Below are 16982 nucleotides of genomic sequence, written 5' to 3' on the forward strand. Positions count from 1 at the left end.
TTTCCCCAATTAACTGACACTGGGCCTTTGTCAAATATCAGCTGCTCATATGTGGATGGATTTATATCTGGGTTCTCAATTCTGTTCCACTGGTCTATGTGCCTCTTGTTGTACCAATACCAGGCTCTTTTGACTACTGTGGCTGTATAATAGGTTCTGAAATCAGGTAGAGTGAGGCCTCCCACTTTCTTCTTCTTTTTCAGTAATGCTTTGCTTATCCGAGGCTTCTTTCCCTTCCATATGAAGTTGGTGATTTGTTTCTCTATCACCTTAAAAAATGACATTGGAATTTGGATCGGAAGTGCATTGTATGTATAGATGGCTTTTGGTAGAATAGACATTTTTACTATGTTAAGTCTTCCTATCCATGAGCAAGGTATGTTTTTCCACTTAAGTATGTCTTTTTTAATTTCTTGTAGTAGAGCTTTGTAGTTTTCTTTGTATAGGTCTTTTACATCCTTGGTAAGATTTATTCCTAAGTGTTTTATCTTCTTGGGGGCTACTGTGAATGGTATTGATTTGGTTATTTCCTCTTTGATGTTCTTTTTGTTGATGCAGAGGAATCCAACCGATTTTTGTATGTTTATCTTATAACCTGAGACTCTGCCAAACTCTTCTATTAGTTTCAGTAGTTTTCTGGAGGATTCCTTAGGGTTTTCTGTGTATAAGATCATGTCATGTGCAAATAGAGATAATTTTACTTCCTCCTTGCCAATCCGGATGCCCTTTATTTCTTTGTCTAGCCTAATTGCCCTGGCTAGGACTTCTAGCACGATGTTGAATAAGAGCAGTGATAAAGGGCATCCTTGTCTGGTTCCCGTTCTCAAGGGAAATGCTTTCAGGTTCTCTCCATTTAGAGTGATGTTGGCTGTTGGCTTTGCATAGATGCCCTTTATTACGTTGAGGAATTTTCCTTCAATTCCTATTTTGGTGATAGTTTTTATCATAAAAGGGTGGTGGACTTTGTCAAATGCCTTTTCTGCATCAATTGATAAGATCATGTGGTTTTTGTCTTTGTTTTATTTATATGGTGGATTACATTAATGTTTTTTCTAATATTAAACCAGCCTTGCATACCTGGTATAAATCCCACTTGATCGTGGTGAATTATTTTTTTGATATGTTGTTGAATTCTATTGGCTAGAAGTTTGTTGAGGATTTTTGCATCTATGTTCATGAGGGATATAGGTCTGTAATTTTTTTTGTAGTGTCTTTACCTGGTTTTGGTATCAGGGAGATGGTGGCTTCATAGAATGAGTTGGGTAATATGCCGTCATTTTCTATGCTTTGGAATACCTTTAGTAGTAGTGGTGTTAACTCTTCTCTGAAAGTTTGGTAGAACTCTGCAGTGAAGCCGTCCGGGCCAGGGCTTTTTTTTTGTTGGGAGTTTTTTGATTACCGTTTCAATCTCTTCTTTTGTTATGGGTCTATTTAGTTGTTCTACTTCTGAATGTGTTAGTTTAGGTAGGTAGTGTTTTTCCAGGAATTCATCCATTTCTTCTAGGTTTGCAAATTTGTTAGAGTACAATTTTTCGTAATAATCTGATATGATTCTTTTAATTTCAGTTGGGTCTGTTGTGATGTGGCCCTTCTCGTTTCTTATTCAGGTTATTTGTTTCCTTTCCTGTATTTCTTTAGTCAGTCTAGCCAATGGCTTATCAATTTTGTTAATTTTTTCAAAGAACCAGCTTTTGGCTTTGTTAATTCTTTCAATTGTTTTTCTGTTCTCTAATTCATTTAGTTCAGCTCTAATTTTTATTATTTGTTTTCTTCTGGTGCCTGATGGATTCTTTTGTGGCTCACTTTCTATTTGTTCAAGTTGTAGGGACAGTTCTCTGATTTTGGCTCTTTCTTCTTTTTGTATGTGTGCATTTATCGATATAAATTGGCCTCTGAGCACTGCTTTTGCTGTGTCCCAGAGGTTTTGGTAGGAAGTATTTTCATTCTCGTTGCATTCTATGAATTTCCTTATTCCCTCCTTGATGTCTTCTATAACCCAGTCTTTTTTCAGGAGGGTATTGTTAATTTTCCAAGTATTTGATTTCTTTTCCCTAGTTTTTCTGTTATTGATTTCTAGTTTTATGGCCTTGTGGTCTGAGAAGATGCTTTGTAATATTTCGATGTTTTGGATTCTGCAAAGGTTTGTTTTATGACCTAATATGTGGTCTATTCTAGAGAATGTTCCATGTGCGCTAGAAAAAAAAGTATATTTTGCAGCAGTTGGGTGGAGAGTTCTGTGTAAGTCAATGAGGTCAAGTTGGTTGATTGTTGTAATTAGGTCTTCCGTGTCTCTATTGAGCTTCTTACTGGATGTTCTGTCCTTCTCCGAAAGTGGTGTGTTGAAGTCTCCTACTATAATTGTGGAGGTGTCTATCTCACTTTTCAGTTCTGTTAAAATTTGATTTATGTATCTTGCAGCCCTGTCATTGGGTGCATAAATATTTAATATGGTTATGTCTTCCTGATCAATTGTCCCTTTTATCATTATGTAGTGTCCTTCTTTATCCTTTGTGGTGGATTTAAATCTAAAGTCTATTTTGTCAGAAATTAATATTGCTACTCCTCTTCTTTTTTGCTTATTGTTTGCTTGATATATTTTTTTCCATCCTTTGGGTTTTAGTTTGTTTGTGTCTCTAAGTCTAAGGTGTGTCTCTTGTAGGCAGCATATAGACGGATCGTGTTTCTTTACCCAGTCAGAGACTCTCTGTCTCTTTATTGGTGCATGTAGTCCATTTACATTCAGCGTAATTATAGATAAATAAGTGTTTAGTGTTGTCATTTTGATGCCTTTTTATGTGTGTTGTTGACAATTTCATTTTTCCACATACTTTTTTGCGCTGAGACGTTTTTCTTAGTAAATTGTGAGATCCTCACGTTCGTAGTGTTTAACTTTATGTTTGTTGAGTCGTTACGTTTTTCTTGGCTTTTATCTGGAGTTATGGAGTTGTTATACCTCTTTGTGGTTACCTTAATATTTACCCCTATTTTTCTAAGTAAAAACCTAACTTGTATTGTTCTATATTGCCTTGCATCACTCTCCATATGGCAGTTCTATGCCACGTGTATTTAGTCCCTCTTTTTGATTATTGTGATCTTTTACATATTGACTTCAGTGATTCCCTGTTACAAGCATTTTTTTTTAATTAATCTTAATTCGTTTTTGTGATTTCCCTATTTGGGTTGATATTAGGATGTTCTGTTTTGTGACCTTGTGTTGTGCTGGTATCTGATATTATTGGTTTTCTGACCAAACAATATCCTTTAGTATTTCTTGTAGCTTTGGTTTGGTTTTTGCAAATTCTCTAAATTTGTGTTTATCTGTAAATATCTTAATTTTGCCTTCATATTTCAGAGAGAGTTTTGCTGGGTATATGATCCTTGGCTGGCAGTTTTTCTCCTTCAGTGCTCTGTATATGTCGTCCCATTCCCTTCTTGCCTGCATGGTTTCTGCTGAGTAGTCTGAACTTATTCTTATTGATTCTCCCTTGAAGGAAACCTTTCTTTTCTCCCTGGCTGCTTTTAAAATTTTCTGTTTATCTTTGGTTTTGGCAAGTTTGACGATAATATGTCTTAGTGTCTTTCTTTTTGGATCAATCTTAAATGGGGTTCGATGAGCATCTTGGATAGATATCCTTTCGTCTTTCATGATGTCAGGGAAGTTTTCTGTCAGCAGATCTTCAACTATTTTCTCTGTGTTTTCTGTCCTCCCTCCCTGTTCTGGGACTCCAATCACATGCAAGTTATCCTTCTTGATAGAGTCCCACACGATTCTTAGGGTTTCTTCATTTTTTTAAATTCTTTTATCTGATTTTTTTTCAGCTATGTTGGTGTTAATTCCCTGGTCCTCCAGATTTCCCAGTCTGCATTCTAATTGCTCAAGTCTGCTCCTCTGACTTCCTATTGCGTTGTCTAATTCTGTAATTTTATTGTTAATCTTTTGGATTTCTACATGCTGTCTCTCTATGGATTCTTGCAACTTATTAATTTTTCCACTATGTTCTTGAATAATCTTTTTGAGTTCTTCAACTGTTTTATCAGTGCGTTCTTTGGCTTTTTCTGCAGTTTGTCTTATTTCGTTTCTGATGTCTTGAAGCATTCTGTAAATTAGTTTTTTATATTCTGTATCTGATAATTCCAGGATTGTATCTTCATTTGGGAAAGATTTTGATTCTTTTGTTTGGGGGGTTGGAGAAGCTGTCATGGTCTGCTTCTTTATGTGGTTTGATATGGACTGCTGTCTCTGAGCCATCACTGGGAAACTTGTTTTTCCAGAAAATCCGCTAAAAAAAAAAAAATGCAGTCAGATCCCCATCAGAACTGTCTTTGGATTATAACTGCCACCTTGTTCCCTGTAAGGATGAAAGTCAGAGATCTGGATCATATATACTTGGCTGTAGCTGGTTCTGTGTTTTTAGTCCAATTAGGGATGGATTTTTGGTCCCTGGGTTTTTTGTGGTTCCTTCTCTCAGGCCGGAAGAACGGGTTAGGAAAAGACCAAAAAAAAAAAAAAAGAAAGAAAAGGGGGGGGGAAGCAAAGCCGCCGTGGAGCTGGAGCCGTTCTCCCTCTGGCTCAGGAAATTCCAATGTTAATGAAGCCGCCTGGGAAGGGTGGGGGAGGGATCAGGGAGAGGAGAGTAGCACCTTGGAATATAGCCAGAGTTGCTTGTCTTGCTTGGAATGACTATTTTATCTGAGATTCCCAAGGGGCGTGTCGCCTATGTGTGCTGGCTGTGTGGAGATTGCCCCTGGGGGTCTGGCCCGCTGAAGCCGCAGTCAGATCCTCCGCTGCCAGTCCAAAGCCCAGCGTCAAGGTTCCCCTGCTGGGACGCTGCACTCCCGGCTCCAAAATCAGTCGCTGCCTCCCGGGGACTTCTCGTCCTGCCAGCTGCGTTGCTGCGCCGCCCTCGAAGACCAGCTGGGCCCCCTCCTGGGGTTAGTTCAGGGGAGTAGAGCTGCACCCTGTGCTTGTGCCGTGACAGCACCCAGTCAAAAGCCTGGCGCCAAGGTTCCCCAGCTGGGATGCTGCATTCTCGGCTCCAAAACCAGTCACTGCCTCCCCGGGACTTCTCCCACCAGCTGCGTCGCCACACCGTCCGCGCAGACCTGCTGGGCCCCGGTTCAGTTCAGGGGGGTAGGGCTGCGCCCCTTGTTTGTGCTGTCACAAGATTTATGAGTTCAGCTCCCCTGGGCCCAGAAGCCCGGCGCCAAGGTTACCTGAGTGGGACGCTGGCTCCAGGCTCTGAAAACAGTCGCTGCTTCCCCGTATTTGTTCGTTTTCCGTCTCTAAATCTGTGTTTCTTGTTCAGGGTTCGTAGATTGTTATGTATGTGATCGATTCACTTGTTTTTCCGAGTCTTTGTTGCAAAAGGGATCCGAGGTAGCGTCTACCTAGTCCACCATCTTGGCCCCGCCTCCCACAATTCCTTTTTAAGGGTAATTTATATTGGTTTTATTGGAGTGGTGCAATTGTCAAATATTCGAAAAATATTATCCTTGGTAATGTCTTTCATTACTGAAATTTAGTAAAAATTCTCATTAACTTTGCTGATTCTGGGCAAAAGTCTCCTGTACTTTGTTTTGTAACTAGCTGTGAGTATGCAAATATAAAATTAAATGTACAGCATTAACCCTACCACTGAGGCAATGATCAAATTGACCATGATAAAACCAGGAAATCAGAAGAGACTTCAGTGAGCAACAGATGGACTAACCTCTTCCTGGACAACGCGTGTTTGGCTTTTCCGACGCCTGTCAGTCTCGCATAATTGGCTACAGTATTTGCCCCCAAATACAGTTTTATATAAAGTTCCATGTGGTTCATTCTGATATTTTCTATTCTGTTTAATTTTTATAAAATGTTGGTTGTGACTCACTACTGGCCACCAACAGGCTAAAAAAATCTCTGCCTTACTCATTAAACTGGGCTAGGACAATTAGCTATTCATGTGAATGGTCTGGATCGCTACATCATACTGTGAGCAAAATCAATTTCAACTGGTTTAAAAGGATAAATGTGAAAAGAAAAACTATAAAACTTTAATTAAAAAAAGAAAAAGGGAGAATATTTTTATTACTTCAGGGCAGGGAAATATTTCTTTAAAATTTCACAAAAAGCACAAATCATAAATCAAAATGTTAATAATTCAACTATTTTAAAATTAAAATTTTCAGTTTCGGAAAACGCGCCATAAAAATAGAAGAGTCACTAACTAGGAAAAGATACTTTGTTGCACATTATCAGTAACAGATTTTTATCCAAAATAGTAAATATAAAGCTTTCTATAGTTAATAAGTAAAAGGCAACCCAAGAGCAAAAGGGGCAAAATATATAAGCAGTCAAGTTATAAAAGCAAAAACCCAAATAACTAATTAACTTACAAAAAATGCTTGCTATTTTTAGTAATCTGGTAGGTGTAATTTAAAACCATAATGAAGTACAATTTCACACCCATCAGACTGGCAATTTTTTTTTAACTTGAACATTCCAAATGATGGCCTGGATGTGAAGTGATGGGAACTCAATTACTGGTGATGGGGGAGTCCATTGTTGCAACTCATTTGGAGAAGAATATGGTAATATCTAGAATGTAAAGAAGTGTACTTCCCTTGATCCAGCAATTCTAGATATAAATATGTATATATATAAAACCCTGAAATCATTTCACACTTGGGTAGATGTAGGTATGGGAGCATTGTTTCCAGTTACAATAAAACTCAGATGAAAAGATGAATTATAAGAATGGATGAATAAATTATGGTAAATCCAGAATATACAGCAGGGAAAATGAATACCTAGAGATGCAGATGTAAACCTGTATGAATCTTGCAAATGCAATACTGAAATGAAAATACTAAATTGTGTATGTATATGTATGATATCACCTATAGAGTTTATAAGCATGAACCACAAAATATACCAAACCTGTTGCTGTTGAATCGATTCCTACTAATAGCGATAAACATGAACCATAAATATATTGGTTAACAATAACACATATGATTTAAAAGATTAAAGAAATGCATAGAAATACTAAACATCAAATCCAGAATAGTAATAATCCTGAGGAAGGCAAATATGCTTAAAAAGATGCACATATGGGACTTCCCTAAAGCTGGTAATATTTTATTTTGAAATTATGCCAAATTCTCATTTATATATTTTTTATTTAGGAAATATTCAAAAAAGAATTAAAAAATAAAAACCAAGATGATGACCTGGGTTGTGGGTTGTGGTGAGAACAAAAAAATCAAGACAAAATAGTGACATCTTCAAAGGCAAAAACAAGTTTTTTTAGATTAGACACACAAAATTGCATACGTGAAAGTTTCAGTAATAAGCCTATAGTTTCCAGCCTTAAAAGAACATAAAATAACTGTATGATATAAAAGCTGACAGAAAATAAGTATTAGAATTCCTTTTTTACGAACTTCACTAATTATTAAAAAAAAATTTTTTTTTACAATATAATAATTCATCATATCAAATTATTTATAAAGGACTCCCCATTTAAAAATGTTTGTGCTATATTTAATGTCCTAAATCTTAAGGAGGCTTAGGAGGAAATGAAAGATAGCAGACTGAACTGAGTAATTAAAATGGGATTTGGGCTATTTTTTTAATTCAGAGTGATAGGAGTCTAAAGGCCTCTGGAATGCTCTCCAACAGAAGATATGCCACACCCATCTCTCTAACCCAAGGGTTAGAGCATCAGATTCTTAATTATAAATAAGTGATAGTGAAAATCTAGCAATGAGAATATTAGGAGATAAAACTTACAAGTTAATTGGCTTGACTGGTGCCAAGAAAGATCTTGTTTGAAATCTGTCCCAGAGTCCACCAACCATCTAAAATCATCATCAAAACCAATGACAGATGTTTAATAAACAAATCATTGTAATATACAGTATATAAGCTTCAGCACCTTTAGCGCCCTCTCCGCACAATAACCAAACCCCAGGCCTCCCCAAGTACCTCCAGCAACTCAAGGTTGGCTACAGAGCCACCCATGATCTGTGCTCTGCTCTCAGACCCTCAGTTTCAGTGTGTTGTCTCACAGCTGGCGTTTGCCTCATTACCTAACTCCTTCAGATGGAAGCCCATGTGAAAGGTCTGATTTTAGTGTTCATCCTTGGATCCACCTTGGCTCACACCCGCATCCCCAGGCCAGTCTACCCTTTCCAGCTCAGCCCAGATCCTGAGATTTGAAACTCATGTTGCTTGGGAAGGGCCTCTGGACACTAACATAATTTAACACCATGGAATATGAAATCAAATTATAGATTTGTAATGGAGTGATCAATTTTCACAAGACTCAAAAATATTTTGAAGTAGCTTAGAGATTTAAAGAAAACAATTACAAAGAACCATGCATATTGTTTGTCCTCTATTTTAATCTCTATGTGAAAATCCTGTGTTTAAGTCTTTGTATTAAACCTGTGTTTTTCCTCTCTTGTTAACATTTTTCATTTTAGAATTGAAGAAGTCTTATAAGATAATGTGACTTTCTTTACCTGGGGTCTATGTTTCCATTAAGGGTCTGGTTTAGAATTGTATTTCAATATAATTGGTTTGCTTTTTAATCCTTTACATTTTATGTATCCAAAAACCTCATTATGAAAAGTAACTAAATGGCTTAACCAGACTTCTAAATGGGTACATATGGTACAAAAGGATGAGAGAATCAACAGAAACAGAAGGTGTTTTGCAAGCACACAGCAGGCACATCTAAGCTAGTGTTAAGTGGTCAGAAGTGAGGTCTAAAATGAAACCTGAAGGATACTGAAGGATACAAAGAGTGATGCAGGCAATGGAAAACTATTTGCAAAAGGTAAGAACAGAAGAAACACATGGCACACTTGAGGGTTTGAAATTTCAGCAAAGACAGGATAGAATACATTAGAGAGGGTGATGGTTGGGCAGCAGACTGGAAAAGCAAGAAGAGAAACGGGGAGAAAAGATTTGGGGTTATGGGCAAATAATGTAAAACTGAGTATGTGTCATGTCAAAAATATAAACTTTATTTTTTTTAATGATGGATTTTAATCAGTGGCTGTGGGTGTTGATATAATAATCTATGTGACAAATTCTCCTAGATGTTCAGAGATGAAAAGAATGGCCCTATCTACTGACCACTTGGTAGGCTTCGTTGTATTAGATAATAAGAGCTATATGATAAGTACAGTCATTGCTTCTGTGTACTCAATGATGAACTGCTCAGATTACTTTTGAGAAAGAGGTAGACTCTAAATAATAAATTAAAAAATTCAATATTAATAATTTTAAAGTATTGCAATTATCAATGAATTTTATGATTATAGATGTGTATATGTATTTGATTCTTTCAGTAATTCTAAGCAATAAAATAAGTGTTATTGTAACTAAACAAAGTTTTGGAGTTCAGTTCAGTAACAGAAATAATAAGCTGTTACTCAGGAATGTTCACTGACCTGAGTTATTGCTGGTAGTTTTTCGTATCTTTTCAGAGTAAAACACTGTGAGATGAGGTCACTAGCTTTTTCCATTGTTGTTTCTTCTGGATCAAGTTTCGGTGGTAGCATTTTGTCCCAAGGAACATCTTCATAAGCTCTATGATATTATCAAATAAGAGCATTTTATCTAAAAAATACATATCCACTTGATATGGTTTATAACAATATCATATACAATGGTAGGCAGAATTCTACAATATCCCCAAGATTCCCACCCCCTAGTATATACACCTATATAATCACTTCCCCTTGAATGTGGATGGGACCTGTAAATATGATGCAATATCGCTCCCATGATTATGTTACATTATATGGCAAAAGAGATTTTGCATATATAAGATTCCTAGACAGTTAACTTTGAGTTGATCAATAGGGAGATTGTCTTTGGGTGGCCTGACCTAAGTAGGTGAAGCCTAGAAAGATACCAAAAAAAAGCAGTAGGTGTTCTGCTTTCCTTAAATCTTTATGAATCCTACAGCTGTAATATCTGGATTCTTCCAACAACCTGAATGAGCTTGGAAGATGAGAATCCAGCCCCGACTGACACCTTGATTCCAGACCCTGAGCAGAGAACCCAGGTGAGATATGCCCAGACTTCTGATACACAGAACTGTGAGACAATAAATGGGTGTTGTTTTAAGCTACTAAATTTGTGGTAATTTAACTAAAACCTATGCTGATATACATTTTACAGTTTACAGAAGATTTCACTTGACTCACAGCAGGGCAAGAGATCATTGACTTACCAACAAATAAATTTCAGCTTTGACAACTGGATTTGTTTGCCTAAGGTCTCACAGCTACTGGTGATCTCACATCCAGATAATCTGCCTCACATGAGTCAGAGGCTTGTCTGCTGTTCCGTACCAATGCAGCCAAATGTTTAAATCACCCGCCATCTTATTGTATTCAATGACCATACCTAAGGATTTGTATTTGGAGTTTTGAAAGTTGTTGCTCTTTTTGACAGGCATGCATGGCAGACACAGTGGAATATACTCCAAGTTTATGCTGAATAATAAAAAAAACCATCGCCATCGAGTTGATTCTGACGCATAGCGACCCTATAGTACAGAGTAGAACTGCCCCATAGAGTTTCCAAGGAATGCCCGGTGAATTCGAACTGCTGACCTTTTGGTTAGCAGCTTTAGCACTTAACCACTACGCCACCAGGGTTTCCAAAAGCAGACAAACAACTCTCATTCCAGAAACTATGTCCTGGACAAATAGATGAATAGATGGTCTGGGCTCCCATTGCCTGGATCCCGGGAGCTACCCCTGCTTCTGCCCTGTCCAAACTTGGTGCTAAAACTGATCTTTATATTCTGTGGGCAAACCATATTTTTCCAAGTAATTCCATTACTAACTAAAGTCAGTGTGCAAAGAAATTCCAGTGTTCTGCATTCCTTTGACAAATAACTACTCAGAGATTACTGTATTTGTAGCACTGTGTTAGGTGGTAAAAATGAAAGAATGGATGTTCTTGTTGTTAGGTGCTGTTGAGTCGGTTCCGACTCATAGCGACTCTACACACAACAAAACGAAACACTGCCCGGTCCTGTGCCATCCTTACAATCGTTGTTATACTTAAGCTCATTGTTGCAGCCACTATGTCAATCCACCTCGTTGAGGGTCTTCCTCTTTTCCACTGACCCTGTACTCTGCCAAGCATGATGTCCTTCTCCAGGGACTGATCCCTCCTGACAACATGTCCAAAGTACGTAAGACACAGTCTCGCCACCGTTGCCTCTAAGGAGCATTCTGGCTGTACTTCTTCTAAGACAGATTTGTTCGTTCTTTTGGCCGTCCATGGTATATTCAATATTCTTCACCAACACCACAATTCAAAGGCGTCAATTCTTCTTCAGTCTTCCTTATTCATTGTCCAGCTTTCACATGCATATGATGCGATTGAAAATACCATGGCTTGGGTCAGGCGCACCTTAGTCTTCAAGGTGACATCTTTGCTTTCCAACACTTGAAAGAGGTCCTTTGCAGCAGATTTACCCAATGCAATGAGTCTTTTGATTTCTTGACTGCTGCTTCCATGGCTGTTGATTGTGGATCCAAGTAAAATGAAATCCTTGACAACGTCAGTCTTTTCTCCGTTTATCACGACGTTGCTCATTGGTCCAGTTGTGAGAATTTTTGTTTTCTTTATGTTGAGGTGCAATCCATACTGAAGGCTGTGGTCTTTGATCTTCATTAGTAAGTGCTTCATGTCCTCTTCACTTTCAGCAAGCAGGGTTGTGTCATCTGCATAATGCAGGTTGTTAATGACTCTTCCTCCAATCCTGATGCCTCGTTCTTCTTCATAAAGGCCAGCTTCTCAGATTATTTGCTCAGCATACGGGTTGAATAGGTATGGTGAAAGAATACAATCCTGACGCACACCTTTTCTGACTTTAAACCAATCAGTATCCCCTTGTTCTGTCTGAACAACTGCCTCTTGATCTATGTAAAGGTTCCTCATGAGCACAATTAAGTGTTCTGGAATTCCCATTCTTCTCAATGTTATCCATAATTTGTTATGATCCACACAGTCAAATGCCTTTCCATGGTTCATAAAACACAGGTAAACCTCCTTCTAGTATTCTCTCCTTTCAGCCAGGATCCATGTGACATCAGCAATGATATTCCTGGTTCCACGTCCTCTTCTGAAACCAACCTGAATTTCTGGCAGTTCCCTGTCAATATACTGCTACAGCCATTTTTGAAAGGTCTTCAGCAAAATTGTGCTTGTGTGTGATATTAATGATATTGTTCTGTAATTTCCACATTCGGTTGGATCACCTTTCTTGGGAATAGGCATACATATGGATCTCTTCCAGTCAGTTGGCCAGGAAGCTGTCTTCCATATTTCTTGGCATAGAGGAGTGAGCATCTCCAGTGCTGCATTCGTTTGTTGAAACATCTCAATTGATATTCCATCAATTCCTGGAGTCTTGTTTTTCGCCAATGCCTTCAGAGCAGCTTGGACTTCTTCCTTCAGTACCATTGGTTCCTGATCATATGCCACCTCTTGAAATGGTTGAACATCGACTAATTCTTTTTGGTATAATGACTCTGTGTATTCCTTCCATCTTCTTTTGATGCTTCCTGCATCTTTTAATATTTTCTCCATAGAGTCCTTCACTATTGCAACTTGAGACTTGAATTTTTTCCTCAGTTCTTGCAGCTTGAGAAATGCTAAGGGTGTTCTTCCCTTTTGGTTTTCCATCTCCAGCTCTTTGCACATGTCATTATAATACTTTATTTTGTCTTCTTGAGAGGCCCTTTGAAATCTTCTGTTCAGTTCTTTTACTTCATCAATTCTTCCTTTTGCTTTAGCTGCTTGACGCTCAAGAGCAAGTTTCAGAGTCTACTCTGACATCCATCTTAGTTTTTTCTTTCTTTCCTGTCTTTTCAATGACCTCTTGCTTTCTTCATGGATGATGTCCTTGATGTCATTCCACAACTCGTCTGGTCTTCAGTCACTAGTGTTCAATGCATCAAATCTATTCTTCAGATGGTCTCTAAATTCAGGTGGGATATACTCAAGGTCATATTCTGGCTCTCGTGGACTTGCTCTGATTTTCTTCAGTTTCAGCTTGAACTTGCATATGAGCAATTGATGGTCTGTTCCACAGTCGGCCCCAGGCCTTGTTCTGACTGATGATATTGAGCTTTTCCATTGTCTTTCCACAGAGGTAGTCAATTTGATTTCTGTGTGTTCCATCTGGCGAGGTCCATGTGTAGAGTCTCCGTTTATGTTGGTGAAAGATGGTATTTGCAATGAAGTCGTTGGTCTTGCAAAATTCTATCATTCAATCTCCGGCATTGTTTCTATCACCAAGGCCATATTTTCCAACTACTTATCCTTCTTTGTTTCCAACTTTCCCATTCCAATTGCCAGTAATTATCAATGCATCTCAATTGCATGTTTGATCAATTTCAGACTGCAGCAAAATCTTCTATTTCTTCATCTTTGGCCTTAGTGGTTGGTGTGAAAATTTGAATAATAGTCATATTAACTGGTCTTCCTTGTAGGCGTATGGATATTATCCTATCACTGACAGCATCGTACTTCAGGATAGATCTTGAAACATTCTTTTTGACGATGAATGTAACACCATTCCTCTTCAGGTTGTCATTCCCAGCATAGTAGACTACATGATTGTGCGATTCAAAATGGCCAATACCAGTCCATTTCAGCTCACTAATACCTAGGATATCGATGTTTATGCATTCCATTTCATTTTTGACAATTTCCAATTTTCCTAGATTCATACTTCATGCGTTCCAGGTTCCGATTATTAATGGATGTTTGCAGCTGTTTCTTCTCATTTTGAGTCGTGCCACATCAGCAAATGAAGGTCCTGAAAGCTTTACTCCACCCACATCATTAAGGTCGACTCTACTTTGAAAAGGCAGCTCTTCCCCAGTCATCTTTTGAGTGCTTCCAACCTGGGGGCTCATTTTCCAGCACTATATCAGACAATGCTCCATTGCTATCTGTCAGTTTGTCATACTGTGGGGGCTTTTGTGTTGCTGTGATGCTGGAAGCTATGCCACTGGTATTCAGATACCAGCGGGGTCACCCATGGAGGACAGGTTTCAGCTGAGCTTCCAGACTAAGACAGACTAGGAAGAAGGACCCGGCAGTCTACTTCTGAAAAGCATTAGTCAGTGAAAACCTTATGAATAGCAGTGGAAAGAATGCATAATGATTAAAATTAATATATTTACCACATATGAATGTTGTGAGGATTAAATCAAACAATAGTAAAAAACCAAAACCAAACCCAGTGGTAAAGGTAAATAGCATGGAGGCTGATCCATATGCATTCTGAATTCACTTATTCCAGTTCTACTGTGACACATTTGCAGTTGCCATGAGTTGAAATCATCTAGATGGCAATGAGTGAAAGAAATGCTAAATCTAATGAAATCTTTTTAATTATAGCTACGACTTAAATGGTACAGTTTTCTGACTAGGATTGCACTAAGAAATTTACCTGTGAGTTGATTTAAAGCTTGAAAGACACTTTACTTTTTGAGACTATGATATACTCATATTTCATGAATTATCTAATGGAATTTTCCGTGTCAGGTATACAAGCTTTTCTCTAAGAAAACTTTTATAAGATTTTTTTTAAAAAATGCTACTTAATACTATGATTTGATACTTTGTTTTATAAAAATAAAATTAAAAATTGCTATATTCAAAGTATTGTGACTTTAACCAAAGCATTAACCATTTCTAAAATGATCACGGAACTATTTTTCTTCTGATAAATATCAAGGTAAGATTACAGTAGTAAATTAACTCAAAACTAGGGAGGAATTTAGAAGTCTTATAATTTCAAGACTTCATTTTTAGGATGAGAAAACTGAGGATCGGAAAGATTAACTCACTGCTGTTGAGTTGATTCTGACTTACAGCAACACTATCTGCCTTATAGGATTCCCAAAGCTGTAAATCTTTATGGAAGCAGACTGTCATATCTTTGTCCTGCAGAGTGGCTGGTGGGTTTGAATCGCCAACCTTTTGGTTGGCAGCCAAGTGCTTTAACCACTGCAAGTAAAAGCCTTGGCATTTATAATTGCTTTGTTCTAAATCCCCTCTGTCCGGAATAGAGTTACTCAAGGTATCAGCTCAGCTATTCCCTCCAAGTTTCTGCTCAAATCTCATCTCTCAAGGATGCCTCTGACCTTTTATTTATTACTGAAGCCTACTAACCCCACAGACCCTGGCACTCCTGATTCCTCTGTATCCTATACTACCTTTTCTTTTCTTTTCCATGGACTTATCAAGCCTACTAACATATGATCCATTTTCTTTCTTATTGTTTATTGCTTCCCCCCCCGCCCTACATTTAGAATGAGAGCTCTTTGAGAGCAGAGATGGTGGTCTGTCTTATTCACTGATATATCTCAGAGACTAGAATATAGGCATATAATAGGTACTCAATAAATATGTGTTGAATGAGCAAATGAATTGTCCTCCTTCACACTTTCTCTGCTATTCTTTTCTATGACACTGTACTCTTATCTCCTTCTCTCTGTCTGACCATTTCTTCTCTGTTTTGGTTTTGTTCTTCTATTGAATATAGGTGTTCTCTAGGAGTCTTCCTTCACCTTCTGCTTTTAGCAATCAACATAACCTAGTTACAAGTATCTGTGTTTGATGTTCTCTGACTTACACCTAGGATTCAGGATATTGTAGACACAAAGGATATACGTGATTAAGGATAAATAAATACATTGTAAATAAAAATTTGACTGGGAAAAATGCTTACTTTTGTGTAGAAGACTTGTAAAATGAATCCTTTGCATTATATTTCTTGTTTGGTTGAAAAAGTGGTTCACCGTCATCCTATAAGGAATAAGACGTGAATAACAAGTAAGAAGAAACCAGATACAAATGGGGATTGCTATTATTTTCTATTCACCATACTTTTCTTTTTTCTTTTCTTTCTCTCTTCCTTCATAGCACCTCTGGAATTGACCAGATTCAACGTTTTCCTACTCTCACTATATTGTTTTGGAAATTTACATTCTATTTATATTATTCAGGTGGCTAAATGGCAACCCTGGTGGCATAGTGGTTAAGAGTTATGGCTGCTAACCAAAAGGTTGGCAGTTCAAATCCACCAGTCGCTCCTTGGAAACCCTATGGGGCAGTTCTATTTTGTCCTGTAGGGTCACTATGACTCAGAATTGACTCAATGGCAACGGGTTTGGTTTTTTTTAGTGGCTAAATTAAAATTTCCAAAATGTATATGAAAATTCAGTGTTTTCCATGAGAAGGCTCTTGATTTTAAATATAAGAGCAAAGATGTCACCTTGAAGACTAAGGTGCACCTGACCCAAGCCATGGTATTTTCAATGGCATCATATGCATGTGAAAGCTGGACAATCAATAACAAAGACTGAAGAAGAATTGATGCCTTTGAAGTGTGGTGTTGGTGAAGAATATTGAATATACCATGGACTGCCAAAAGAACAAACAAATCTCTCCTGGAAGAAATACAACCAGAATGCTCCTTAGAAGCAAGGATGGCGAGACTGCGTCTTACATACTTTGGACATGTTGTCAGGGGGGATCAGTCCCTGGAGAAGTACATCATGCTTGGCAAAGTGCAGGGTCAGTGGAAAAGGGGAAGACCTCAACGAGGTGGATTGACATAGTAGCTGCAACAATGAGCTCAAGCATAACAATGATTGTAAGAATGGAGTAGGACCAGGCAGTGTATCATTCTGTTGTGCACAGGGTTGCTATGAGTCCGAACCGACTTGACGGCACCTAACAACAACGCAATTAAAAACTTTAAAAAATCATTTTCTGTCTTGTCTCCTGATAATACAAGACTATTAATAGCTCTAAAGTACATCCCCTTTCCTTTCTTTCAAAATTATTTAATTATTTATTACTATAATCATTATTATTACTATATTTAATAGTTAAGCTACTATTTATTTAGCTTTTCCAAGATATTTCACCAATTCCT

General features: G+C 37.8%; 1 protein-coding gene across 1 annotated transcript in view; it reads right to left on the bottom strand.

Annotated features, from left to right (window-relative positions):
- The window catches only part of SPMIP7 (sperm microtubule inner protein 7), a 107375-nt gene that overhangs the window by 43019 nt on the left and 47374 nt on the right, over positions 1-16982 (bottom strand). Inside the window, exons 3-5 of the mRNA XM_003407113.3 lie at positions 15771-15847; positions 9448-9586; positions 7778-7845 (exon numbers count right to left, since the gene is read on the bottom strand). Coding sequence (XP_003407161.2) covers positions 7778-7845; positions 9448-9586; positions 15771-15847 — 284 coding nt within the window. The remainder of the gene's footprint in view (positions 1-7777; positions 7846-9447; positions 9587-15770; positions 15848-16982) is intronic.

The sequence above is a fragment of the Loxodonta africana genome, chromosome 8 (assembly GCF_030014295.1).
Source record: "Loxodonta africana isolate mLoxAfr1 chromosome 8, mLoxAfr1.hap2, whole genome shotgun sequence".
NCBI classification, from domain to species: domain Eukaryota; kingdom Metazoa; phylum Chordata; class Mammalia; order Proboscidea; family Elephantidae; genus Loxodonta; species Loxodonta africana.